This window comes from Oppia nitens, unplaced genomic scaffold (assembly GCF_028296485.1).
Source record: "Oppia nitens isolate AA-2021 unplaced genomic scaffold, nextdenovo-longstitch-racon4-pilon3 scaffold8_pilon_pilon_pilon, whole genome shotgun sequence".
Classification (NCBI taxonomy): Eukaryota; Metazoa; Arthropoda; class Arachnida; order Sarcoptiformes; family Oppiidae; genus Oppia; species Oppia nitens.
The window spans coordinates 1,817,911-1,832,590 of NW_026533252.1; the positions used below are offsets into that span (position 1 = coordinate 1,817,911).

Consider the following 14,680-nt stretch of genomic DNA (forward strand, 5'->3'; position numbering starts at 1 on the left):
TAAGTATTTCTATGTTATAATACTTATATAATATAATTAACATCAAAGCAATGAGATTGTTGTTTACAGAAAAAAATTACTAAAATTACTGTACTATTTGGTAATGTTTAATAATTTGTTTTTTTTGATTTAATATTTATTAATAGTTAAAATCTAATTAATGTTTTTTGAGAGAATTTTCATTCATTAAGAAATCGTTTTCTTTTTTGATGAATGAAAACCTGAGGACAGATTGTAGTCATTTAAATAAAAAATGAATAAATGATTACTACTTATAATGATTATTCACTGAGTTCTTACTTATTGAACATAAAAAATAAATTATTTTATATTTTTCAATAAATTCAAAGGAAAAAGACGTTTTCCTATTCATATAAAGTTATTATTATTTTTTGCTTAAAATGTATGCTCACAAACAAACTTTATATATAATGAACGATAGGAAAGATATACTTAAATATTGAATCAGACCTTTGAGGGCATAAAACATAACTATAATATTTTGTGTTCAAATGTAGATATTATTAATAACTAAAACAAGATATAAAAATGTATCTATAAAATGAAGTAAATTTTTACAAATAAAACATTCATCACTTAACAAGAGAGAGAGAGAGAGAGAGAGAGAGAGAGAGAGAGAGAGAGAGAGAGAGAGAGAGAGAGAGATCACAACAAAATATCTGATGTTTTTCTGACATTTAAATAGATATATACTTAATATTTAATACCAACATATGAAACATAGAAATTTTTGGAAAATAACACAATATAATTTATATATAGTATATATACAATATATATATCGTAATATACAGTATATATAGAAATATAACATTTTATATATGACTTCGATTCCTGTAATAGTTAACTGATTCCTCCTTCACTCACTTTATTTTAATAAATTGATAATAAAAAACTAATAGCAAAGTCAGTGATGTTTTCCCATACATTTGCCTCAAACGAAACTCACCGCCAAATAAAATCAATACTTATTTTGATTTTCACAATTTATTTTAAGCAAAAAATCCGTATTGAAAATAAGCCTCTAATAAATGCCAAAATACAGTAAGAAATTGTACTTATTTTAAGATTGTTTTAGTTATTATGTTATTTAGTTAGATAAATACAGTATATACTGTACTACTGATAGTTTTATGGAAATAATTCAACAATTTGTTTCTAATGTTTTTAAAATTGTCTAATTTTTATTCAATTCATAATTTAATAACAGTATTGTATCTTAATATACATTATCATAATACATGAATCTTTTTTGTTGTTTATCATTAAAAATTAACACATCAATAAACTTATTACAATTAAAAACCTAAAGTTATTTTTTAATTATCTCTCTATTACTTTCCTATACTTTTGCTATGTTATACAATACAATATAATTTATATAATATAATGTTTTTTATCATTATTTACTTTATATATATATTTATATAATTACAAAATAAAAAAACTTGACAACAAATACTTGATCATAAATAATAATTGTGTTAATAAATAAAATATATATATATCAATATGTATGTTTATAATAATTTTTGGTCTCAAAAAAATTATAATAATAAATAAAACTAGAAAAAAATATTAAATATATTCTCATAAAATTTAAAAAAATACTATTCACTTATATTATAATATTTATATTTATATATAATTATATATTTATTTATATTTTTGAGATTAATTAATGAGTGAATTAATTTAAATATATTTATATAGTGTTAATATTAAATTATAATGAGACGACAGACACCCTAAAAACTGGTCGATCACTACTACTATTTGCCCACTTTGGCCATTGTCTGGTGCTGTTGATGTTGATGGTATGTCTTCAGGGAGTCAACCGCATCGTCGGTCACGTCTTCGAACGACATGTTGGCAAAGGCCTGATGTCTTGACTTATCCTTGTCTTTTGATTTCTTTGTCTTGTCTTTAGATTTATCTTTTTCTTTCACTTTTTCGGACTTATCCTTAGATTTTTCTCCCTTTTCTTTATTCTTCTCCTTTTTATCCGTTTTCTCCTACAAATCAAAACAAAACAAAAAAAACGTAATAAATATTTATTCATATATTTATATGATTAAACAAAATCATTACTCTTTTATCTTTTTTATTTTTCTTCTTCGTGTCGATCATTTCGTCGTCGTTCTCATTACTGATGAGTCCATCGATGTCGTCATCGTCTTCGTCTACTTCGTACTTTTTCGCCGTTTTTGACAACACTTTCAACTTTGGCTTAGTTTTAACTAAAGATTTCGTTTTAACTGATGTTGACGCGGGCGGAGATAACGATAACTCCGACGACTGGCCAGGTATTGATGCCGTAGCCGTTTGATGGATAATTGGTGTAATCTTTTTGGGTGTCGAACTCACGACAGACAAAACTTTGCTTGTCTTTGGCGGTACTATTGGCCGCTGGGCTACTGTATTTGGCGGCGGAATCGGTGCGATCACCTTATTGGTCACTGGATTACTAGCAAAGGGAACGGCACCGAACAGATCTTGAGATGGCCTTTGAGATTGTTGTTGTGATAGTTCTGGTCGTGTCTGAAGTTGCACTTCATTTACAATTATTTTTTGTTGATATTGTTGTTGAATTAATCGCTGAAATTGTTCGGGTGTTTGTTGTTGCGGCTGAATGTTAGGTTGTGATTGTATAAGTTGTTGTTGTTGTTGTTGAAGTTGTAATTGTTGTTCGGCATAGTATTGCATTTGAAGACTTTGTAATTGTTCGTCACACTAAACAAAATAAAAAATACATAAACTATTGTTAATTATATATTGATATAAATTTACTAAATAAATAAACAACACATACATTGACTAATTGTTGTTCATTGAACGGCTTTGAACCAAACAAATCTTTGGGACCAACTATTGAATCCTTGACTACCTGTGCCCTCATATTGCGTGCCACTTCTTCATCAATTTCATCGCCAGAAGTAGTTGTTTCAACTAATTTAATGTCTTCCGATTCGATACTAATCTTATCATTCTTTTTCTTAGACTTTGAATGTGGTTTCCTAAACGGCGCCGAAGCAAACACATCGTTTGACAGGGAAGACAACGAAGGCATTTGATGACTGTCGACGTGTGACACCTGTGGCGATGACTCTTCATCTTCATCACAGAGCAGTGGTTTATCGCCATCGATATGACCGATGAGTAGGTCATCGCCATCGACTACCAAAACTGGCTTTGGTTTTATTTGACGCGAAGAATCTTTCATTTTAATCTCAATTGCCGTCACTTCTTGCGCAAAGTCTTCCTCTTCGTCGTCATCCTCATCAATGCCATCGTCGGGAGTCTCCTCAGAGTCCCTCAGATCAGAAGCTGATCCAATAGAATCTCTTTCGCCATCATTTCCTTTAAAATTTTTGTATTTAAATAAATTTATTTTAAATGACTTCATTTTCATATAGATTATATAAAAGTCATTTATCACATATTGACGTTTTAAGTTAAACTATCAATAAATATGACATAAATTCAATAAACTTTATAAATTATTATATGGTGTCATCACAAGTAAACTTATTGATGACACTGCAGTTAATGAAAATATCAAATAATATAAAAAAATTTCCTAATAATTACATTAAATAACTCAAAATCATTTATATTAATATTATTTCAACAATTTTATTTATCACTAATACCTGATATTAAATTTATATATTGTTTATTACTAAGACTTATAATTCATATGAATTAATTTTAGTATATATATAGTGTTTATAAAATAATGTTTACTAAATATAGTTTAAGATAAAAATACAATAAAAACTAATTTACAAATAATTACTAAATTTTGTGTATAAAAATAACATAATATAAAAGTAATAATTAAAACTGTATTAATATATAGAGGTAAATAGAATTAAATTTATTAATTTTATTTTAAATTAATAAAAATAAATATAAAAATAATAAAATTGCAAAATAGATACCTTCGTGATCATCATCGGCGTCGGCATCAAAAAACTTTTCATATTTAGACCTGTCCTCTGCGGGCGCTTTCGTAAAATTGTTGCGAACAACCGATCCCTCATTCGAGGCTATCGTCGACTGTGATGTTGTGGTCGATGTCTCCGAATTGTTGCGATTCCTTATCGGCAACGACACCGGTGGCAGTGACCGCATCTCTTGACTATCTCCGCCAATCGCTACAATGTCTTCGCCGTCTTCGGCGTCAGAGGAATATAATGGCATATATGTTGTCGGGACTGATAGACCTTAAAGATAAAGACAGTGTCCATACAGTTATTGATAACAAATTTTGCAAATGTTATGTCCCGTAACCCATATTTTGTGTCATAAATTTATAATAAAATATATTATAATATAATGTAAAATTTTCTAATACACATGTATTAATTTATATACTGCATATCTATTATTATTAACCTTTTATATTCATATCACATTAATTTATTAATATTGTTTTTGTCATAAAAACGGAAATTAAAGCTAAATTATTAATATTTTATCAGTTATATTAACAAATTGAAAAATTTTTGCCAAAAAGTTTAAAGCATATGATAGAAAATCAAGTATTTAATTAAAATAATAGTTTTCATGCAAATAAATAATAATCATTAATAATTGCAACAAAATATTGTATTAATAAAATAATAACTTAGAACCCAATAACCATTTAAAAATATGTTTTATTTTTTTAAAAATTAACAATTAAATCATTAAAATAAACATTAGTAAAGTGATATTAACAAATTAACAGTACAAGACATTAAAAAAATAATACTATAAATATATAAATGATTTTCTTCCACAAGTTAGTGGCTATTAATCATATATTAAAATAATATTTTTTATATAATTAATATTATAAACATTACACTAACTTTGGAATATAACCATTTGACTATTTCATTATTTATAAAAAAAACGCAAAATTAATACAATTTTTTATATAAAAAAGCATATTTAAAAATATTAAAAATTATTTGGAAAATTAATTCGTTATATTTTAAAATTGATAATAAAAGATAAATTAAATTTTAGTTTCGCTTAAATCATTATCGGTAAGAGTCTTAAAAAAATATCGATAATATTAGTTTGTGATACTGTATTACATCCAAAAATCATAATTACCTTTGTTTGCAATATTTAATGAACAATTGGTTGTTAAAAGTAAATCATTTAACTCGTGTTGCTTTTTGATGAGTTCCTGTTTGTGCAGATGTTTGCGCATCTTTTGCGGATCAAACGGCGCCGCACCAAACGGGTCGGCCTCAGGTGTGGACGACATGACTAGATCTTCCCGACTCTTCACGTTTGATATGCCTTTCAATAGAAACATCCCATCAGTTAAAAGTTTATATCACTTATTGTATCGATTAAAGTCATATCACTTACTACTTTGTGATCCTTTCCTTATTTTATCGAATTCGTGTCCAAATGTTTGGTCATCGACTGATTGATCAGTTGGTTGTCTAAATTCCTCTTCAAAAGGATTCCAGCCTTTGGTGACGACACTGTATGTACCGATAGTTTTAGACGACAATGAATTACTTGAGTGAATAGTAGTACTATCGGCGTTGACTAATTGGACTAAATCTTTGCTGCAGAAGCCGGATGTGTCGCTAACATTTCGCCGATGAGACCAATGATTATGCGGCGACGAAATATGACCTTAAAATGTATCATATTATCGGTTAGTACTCTCTATAATATTAAAGTAAATAAAAACTGATACCTTCTGTTGGAGATTTAGCTCCGGGAGGGGTCTGAGTTCGTCGGACTCCTCCTTGTGTTGGCCCGACAACAATAAATGGATTATTTAAATTACTCATCGCTACGGTAGTGACTACAGCTGTTTGCTGCTGCGGAATGTTTGTGTTGGGTGAGACCAGATTGGATGTCGGAGCTGATAATGATACGGACTGCGACTGAGAGCCTAATTGGTTGGCTGACGTAAAACTATGCGAAGTCGGCATTGACTGATTGACAGCTAATTTAGTGGTTGAATGCTCAATGGGTGTCGTCGCCCGGTTAGCACCTAATACTGGTATCGATAATTGCCCTAAAAATTGACAAATAATATTTGAATTATTTATTAGATATATAAATACCCGGAGTATTACTAAACATTTAGTTATAAATAATTATTACAGTAAGTTATTATCAATAGAGTATCATATACTTGAGTATTACGTTAAGATTAAATTGCATTTTTTTTTACTAAAATAAAGATCTGAATAGTTTAATATAATTTGAAATATTTAATTTGTGTAAACTAATTATCGCTTAACATAACTATCACTTTATCTCAATTGATAACAGAAACAGATTTTCAAATTTATAAAAATGATTAAAACTGACCACTTGTGCCACCTTTGGGTCGTTGTCTTGGGGTAACACTTGTGCCTTCAATGGTAGCAGAAGTGGTTATTGTGCCACCAGTGCTGCTATGAAGAGGCACTTCTCGATTGTTGATCACATTATTGTTATGTTTGGCATTACGTTTGGCGTCGCGCGCCTCCGACTCAGTCATTGGCAACGATAGGGTCGACCATTTTGGAACAGTACTGTTATTTACATTAACGACTGGCGACTCTTTGCCCATCAATTGAAAGGCAAGTATAGAGACAGAGTAGATATCGGGTCGTACATCAATGTCCAGTTCGAGCATTAATTTAATCAAAGCGTGCAATTTGTTTGAGTACTTGGAACTGTCCGGTATAACTAACTGAGCGTTTTGTATGGCAAGAGTTGACTCGCCAAATGGTAATTGAAAGAAACATAGTTTATAGAGAAGACAACCCAACGCCCAGATATCGGCTTTGGTTGTAATGGGTTTTGCAGCGTATAAGTCAATCATTTCGGGCGCCCGGTATGACAGTGTTGTATACTTCTTAATCTCTTCTTCGATGTCCAAAACACTTTGAGTGTCACTACTTCTTAGCACTTTAACAGTAGCCGAACCAAAATCACACAATTGATAGGAACCACTTTCAGATATAAGTATATTTTCAATCTATAATATAGTAAATAAAATTATATAAAAAATATTTTAAAAACCTTATAAAGAATATTTTAAAGCTAGGAAAATCATTAATTTTGATTAAAGTTACTCATATTTACAATAAAACAACTATTATAACAAATAAAGTAAACATAAAAGTTGGGATCAATTTGATGGATGATATAAAACCTTAAGATCTCTATGAATAATAGGCGGCTGATTGTGATGAAGTCGGGCCACGGCTTCACAGATATCGCAGAATATTTTTAACACTTCTTGTTCAGTAAAACCAGTGTTGATCCGATCGTTCATCATTTGCAACACATGACCTAACAATACATTTTTAATATTAATTTTTCAATCAATTTAAATCATTACAAAAGATTAATTAAATTCAAAGATTGAAAATAATATATATATATAATTTGCTTATACAGTACATCATTTATCTTTCTCTCTTTTTTTCTCAATATACTATTCAAAGTACTCAATATAATTTTAAAGCTTATTACAAAAAACACTATTATTACAAAAAAATCATAATTTATATAAAAATCAATATCAAAAAAGGTAATTTGTTTATCAATAAATAATAAAATGATTATGTAATATATATAAGAATGATGGGAAAATATGGTTAAATCAATTTACAAAACGTTACAAATAAATACTAACAGATATGTAATAACAGAGAAACACAGTATGATATATATAAAGATTAGCGGATCAATAATGTAATTTAAGCAAACAATATATTATCGATTGGGTTTACCAACAAAAAAAATAAAAGATTGAGATAATAGTTTTTTTTATAAAAAAAACCATTCAATAGCTTATGTCAAATACCTTTGCAGTAATTCATAAGCATAAGCACTTCGTGGACACCATCGCCACAGTAGTTGATGGCCGAGTCGACCAAACCCACTATATTTTTATGCGATCCCAAGTTTGTCTACAATACAAATACAAAACAAATAAAAAACTATAAAGTATTTCACTATAAAGTACATAAAAATGTTAGTTTAATATATAAAAAACTTACAGCAATTTGTATCTCGCGTTTGCAAACATTAAGATCAAAATCATTGTTAACAAACATACGTTTGAGTGCATATCGCACACTGTTTTGAGCCTTTACTAGAAATACCAGTGCAAAGCCACCTGAGATTTAATCAAAACATATATTATATATATAATTATATATTTTAATGTAGTTATTAATGTAAAATAACATAAAAAAATAAATTTCATTTAAAATATTCCCTTAAATTCAATTGTTTCATATATTTTATATAATATATGTATAATAAATAATGAGTTGTAATAGCAAATCAATTCTTGTATACCTAATATATAATGATTAATTAAAGGACAACACTATTAACATAAGTAATAAATATATGTCAAAAGTATTGGTGTGTTACCAATCATTAAAAATGTCTATTATTATGTTATAAAATTTATATGATAATAATAACATTTATTTTTAGATAAAAAATTCAAAATATTTTATATTTAACATATATTTAATCATGCATTATAAATAAACTAAATTAATTTGTTAAACAATTTAAGCTATTACTATATATAATGGAATAAGTATTAAATTAAATTTTTTATATACTAATAAAATTGTGCAAGGACAATAACATTAATTAAACAAAAGTTTCGGCATTTTTTAAATAAAAATTATTTATATAATAATCTAATAGCATTTTATCACAAAACAACTATTTTAATATCTTGAAAAATTAAATATACACCAACTATAATAAATTACTATTTAATGTAAACAATTTTTCTATTAATCATATAGAGGATTTTGAACCAAGTTTCATTAATTTATATATACAATGACTATATTGACTAAATTTTAATATAATATATAAATAAAAAAATTTATTTATAAAATATAACATAATATAACAAATCTACAAGAGTACTAGGAAATTTCTAGTTTTTTATTTAAATAATAGGTTTACTACTAAAAATTATTGTATGTATTTTTTTATTATTATTATATGATCATATATAAGTAAACATTTCCTAACAAACATAACATTACATTATTCATTTACCCACACGTTTGTACAATAATAATAATTTCATAATTTTCACAAAAATATAACGAATTAAAGTGAAAATACATTTGACATACTGTTTGAGTATACTCTCATAAAGTATATATATATATATAATATATAAAAGATTTTACTCAAATGTTAACAAAAAATGATATTATATTGTTATGTCTGAAACGTGGTGTGAGAACAGACACCATATGATATAATATACTCTTATAATGGGAAACACATTAAGTGTATAATCAAATCGTAAGCCAAAAATACTACTCCTGTTTTCATAATTATGAGAAGCTTATTGTTAAGTGGATTATGGACTGCCTTTTTGTAGCCCAACATAAATTTATAGCATTACATATAATTTATATACAGTACTATACTGTGGAACAAGTGATTACTATGAAAGCAACAAATAATCTAATATAAAATGCAAAAACAAATGCTAATTGTCTAATCAATTGTTTAATTATGAAACATCACGTATTACTATCTATAGAGTCGCTGCCATTAGTTTTAAGTAAATTTAATTAAAAAAAACACCGCAAACTAATTAAGACATTCTCTCTCTCTCTTTGTATGAAATCTATATAATTGAAACTTACTTTGAATATAATTGAACAAATAATCAATGAAATAAAACAAAATCTTGTATTAGCACGTGTTGTCACAAATAGTACAAAATGCAAAATATAATTAATTGTAATTTACTGGAGTACATAAACACATCAAAATTAGTTATCGATAAAACCAACATTATCGACCATATTTTATTTTAAAATGTGTATATTTTTAACAATTTTAAATTAATTTAATGTACTAATCACTTTATAATCAACTTACTACTATTTATATTATATTGCAAATAGATATTTTTGATAATTTATCAATTTTCGATTAAATTATATAATCAAATAAAAATCTGATAAAATTACAAACAATATAGCAATATATTTAATCACTAAATTGTAAAGCAAATAATCAATTGGAAAAATTCTAAAAATAATTATATTTATATATATTTAACATATATTGCATTTGTTTATTATGCTAACAATTTAAATCAAATTATGCATAATAATCATATACTCAATCGTATAAATTGCACGCATACTCAACTAAATTCAATATGTTTTTATTTTTTTAATACTCAAAAATATAATATCAATTATATTTAAATGAAAATATATATTAAGTTAATTTTATTTTTTCAACACTTTTGTTTAATTTATTAATAATATCATACAACTATATCAAACTACATATTATTTACCCACATAATAAAAATATCAACCAATAATCATTGAATCAAAATAATAATCATAGTCATTATAATTCAAGCAATGATTAATCAACAATAGTTAAAAATCGTAACATAAATTAATATAAATAAAAAAAATTATAAAATAATTAATAATAATAACTATATTAATAGTAAATAACAAAACCTCAACCATAACTAGGAAATCATGTTAGCAAATAAAACATATTTATAAAACTATAATCTATTATTATTTAAAGTTTTAAAAATATTATTTGCCACAAGACTGGATAGACAACATATTATTAATCAATAGTATTACTTAATAATAATTATCATTATTATCTAAAAATAACATAAAATATGTAACAAAAATCCAAACATATTAAATATATATATTTAAAAATAGATTAATTACTTAAGCAATATATTAATAAACCAATAAATCTATTATATCATTGACAAAATTAACTAATGATAATAATATTTTTTCAAGTTAAAACAACTTGAACATTTCAATTAATTAAAAATTATTTACACTGTACTATATAAAGGTCAAATAAAATTAATAAATTAGTAAATCAAAAAATAAATAATAATAGGGATTTATAAAACATATTAATTTGGATACAATCAAAACAAACAAATAGTAAGCAAAAATGCAAACAAAATATATCAAATAAAAACCGCACACATGTTTGACTAATTAGTAATTATTGAATAATTGATGACATAGTATAACATTAGTTAGTATACTCTAACAATATAACAATTATTTTGTATATCACATATTGTTTGACTTAATCATTACTATACAATCGTTTATTATTTGGCACCAAATTGTTATTACTTAATTTTATATATGATATGTTAAGTTTCAATTGTAATAACATTTATTATAAAATTATATTATTAATGATAATATTTATATAATATGATTTAAAACAATCAATTGGTTTACCAAATAATATATAAATTATTTATCTTATTGTCGATAATGTGATGCTATAACCAATTGGTTCCTCACCTTCAGCGATGGTGTCCTCAACAGTGCAGTGATACCTATTGATGGTAAACACTTTGCCCACATAGCTGTTGCCCGACGACGACGACGATGTCGTGTTGGCCGCACTGGCATTACTATCGCGATTGCCGTTATTGTTGTCCAATCGGTGGAACAGTTTCTTCATGATTGGCGACCACAATCTGTGTCAATATAAACAACAAACAACACATACAATTGAGACGACAATTGTTTTGTTTTATTGGGTGATGTGTTGATGAAGACAAACAAACAATTGGTTTATAATAATAATAATAATAATAATAATAATATGACAACAACTGGTTTATTGTGTGACATATGGTTTGTGTGGCAACTAATCAGTCATTCATTTATATAAAACACTATAAAACAGACATTCATTTTCAATACTAATACATAATAATAAAAATAATGATTTTTTTGACAACAATTTACTTCAAACGTATTGTTTATGTGTTTTGTTGTATTGAAATGACAGCACAAATCACATAATAAATGTTTGCCACAAATATATCACACAATAATTGTTTGTAAATGGATTTGAAAGATACAAACAAATACAAATCGCATAGTTTTTAACGATAATAATAATAATAGTTAATAATAATTAATAATAATAATGACTAATCAAACAGTCGTTCAAATATAATATGTAATAAATATTGTTTTAATAGTAAATAAAAATTTTGAATAATAAATGAAATCACATTAGACTCGACTCTTTTAGACAGACAATTGACTCAATGTTTTGCACATAAAATGTTATGTTTGTGTTGTCTCTCATATAATACAGTATTAGTATTACTGTTTGTCATACGTTTTCAATGCAAATCAATTGACAGCCCATACGTCCCATTAAAACTAAAACCCCTTTTTATTTTGAATAAAACATTTACAATACTATAAACATATTATACATTCAATTTGAAACGTTATTAGTGTTTATGAAAATCTATCCAAACTTCAAATGTCATACAATTTATAGTAATCATTACACACATCGACCGCTAGACAGCACTGTATTGTCTACACTGTATTAAAACTAAATTGCATTTATGTTAAGCAATAGTTTACTACTATTATCGTTATATTCATTATTTAAATTACATTTGTTTAAAATTATTACAATAGATTGCAATTTGCAATAATATAGTAAGTATTCAATTGCTTGGATTAGATTCAAATATATGCTTGTATATATATATGTATGTATGTATAATGTAATTTAAAATGTTATTGAATTATTATTACAGTAATATTATTGAAATATCACATTTATATACATGTACTTACATTAAATGGAGCCAGGCCATAATTTAAATCACACTATTAATAAAATTAAGTTATAAACCTATTATTACTATTATTACAAACTACAGTATATTATCATAAAAATTTGCTATTAATTTCTATATAACCGTAATTAATAATTATATGTTTATTGCAAATATTTTTACTTTTTTCTAAAATATTAAAAATATCACATAAGTGTTGGTTTTTTTTGCTAACTATACAATTTTGTAGAAAAATTAACATTGTAAATTTATGTATTTATTTATCAAAATATTAAATTCAAATTACTATTATATACTTGTATATTAAATAGTTAATTTTTCTCAAATTGTTAACTCATATACAAACAAATTACATTTAATATTAAAATTTTAGTATTGATTCATTAATGTTGATACAGATTTTTTTGAAACTTATCTAAAATAATAAAGTTTAATCATTAGGTTGTCTATTTAAAGGCGGTAAAAATAGTTTTTAGTCACTATAAAAGTTATTTATTTTCAAGCAATGTTTAGTAGCAAAATTTTTAAAAACTTTTTTCTTCATTATACATTTTAATTTATAATGCATATTTTAGCTTTATGATCTAGCATTTTATCAAATTGTAATTTGTTTTAATTTATAATTATTTATAATATGAAAAAACTACGTTTATTGTCAGCAACTCTAAGAAAAATTATTTATTTTATGACAAATCATATAAACGTTAAATGTTTTTGTAGTCACTATTTCTCTCATTTTTTACATAATTGCTTTACTAATTTTATATGTTATTATTTTTTATTTTTATCATCAAAATTGTATTATATTAAAGAATTTTAGTAGAACGGTTCGGTTCCCGAAAAGTGTTTCGGTTTTAAGGTTCGGTTACTGGAAGTGTTTTGTTCATAAATAACTGATTTCAAGGTTTGATAGTTTGATAATCCTATTTGATTGATAACACTATCGAAACACTGCAAAATTATTGTACGAAAAATTAAATTTTTAGATACAATATTACAAATAATTATAATATTTTAATAATTATATCAAACAATTTCAATCAATTTAAATAAATAACTAATAAATATACAGTAAAAAATGACTATTTGTCATAATAAACTTATTAAATCATTTTAATTTTATTAATATTAATTTTAAATCATTTAAAATTCATAGACATTGTATGATATAATTGAATTATTAGATAATTCAGTAAAATCAATAGCATATATTTGATTTACAATTTATACTTTATTTATAATTATAATTTAATAGGAAATGTGCAAATTATATGTAAAATAAATATAAAAATTGTAAATTTTAATTGTATAAAATATACTAATTGAGCGCTGGCGCCGGCAATCTCTTGTGATGCGGCGATCAGTTCCTCAAATTTTCCAGAACCTAATATCACTTTATCAACAAATTCGCTTTATTTGAAAAAAATAATTACCGATAAAATAAATCATTTAACTAAAAATTATTTATTTATTAAGTCATACACAAGTAGTTTTGCGTCTGCGGCCACAACTTTGGCGGCAGATATCAAGCCTTCAGTCCAGCGATGATTTCTTTGGTAAAAGTCTTTCATAGAAGTTGATACCTAATTGAAATTTTTTAAATTATCGTAATTTTTATTATAAAATCTTCAGATACCTTAGCTCTAATGTCTTTCATCTGAACTTCAATTTCTTGTATGTGAGCCATTAATTTTTCGATAATCCGATCCCTTAATTATAATTATCAAATGACATACTATATTACAATTAAACTGACATTAATATTCAAAATTGAAAATATAAATACTTTTCTTCAATTTCTTTGTCATTTTTGTTATCGTTGTTATTTAGAGACCAAATTGAATTAGTGTCATCAGTCTTTAAAAATCATATCAAAATTTTTATCTTTAATAATAAATATTTCAAAATATAATAAATTACCGCTGAACTGAATGAAAGGTCTACTAAATCCATGTCCACCTGATCCACTTCCACTTCGGGTGATTCAGGAGGAAGTAT

General features: G+C 25.4%; 1 protein-coding gene and 1 long non-coding RNA gene across 4 annotated transcripts; both read right to left on the reverse strand.

Annotated features, from left to right (window-relative positions):
* Positions 1–1,693: 1,693 nt before the first annotated feature.
* Positions 1,694–12,750, reverse strand: LOC128963881 (serine/threonine-protein kinase sel-5-like). Of its 3 annotated transcripts, none has more exons than XM_054310417.1 (13): positions 12,681–12,750; positions 11,370–11,548; positions 8,046–8,164; positions 7,850–7,955; positions 7,193–7,332; positions 6,373–7,015; positions 5,735–6,061; positions 5,395–5,670; positions 5,131–5,322; positions 3,966–4,250; positions 2,834–3,381; positions 2,113–2,754; positions 1,694–2,036 (listed from the first exon to the last, which is right to left on the reverse strand). In XM_054310417.1, exons 1-13 carry the CDS (start codon positions 12,698–12,700, stop codon positions 1,794–1,796), a joined length of 3,720 nt encoding a protein of 1,239 aa, XP_054166392.1. In that variant the 5' UTR covers positions 12,701–12,750; the 3' UTR covers positions 1,694–1,793. The 3 variants fall into 3 exon arrangements, with proteins under 3 accessions (XP_054166392.1, XP_054166391.1, XP_054166393.1); XM_054310416.1 differs by having other exon boundaries at positions 6,361–7,015; XM_054310418.1 differs by lacking the exons at positions 11,370–11,548; positions 12,681–12,750 and adding an exon at positions 9,687–9,764 and having other exon boundaries at positions 1,695–2,036; positions 6,361–7,015.
* Positions 12,751–14,324: 1,574 nt separating this feature from the next.
* LOC128963882 (uncharacterized) lies at positions 14,325–14,635 on the reverse strand. The gene is made up of 3 exons (XR_008484665.1): positions 14,603–14,635; positions 14,469–14,539; positions 14,325–14,391 (listed from the first exon to the last, which is right to left on the reverse strand). It is a non-coding gene; the product is annotated as an uncharacterized LOC128963882 (long non-coding RNA).
* Positions 14,636–14,680: the final 45 nt, after the last annotated feature.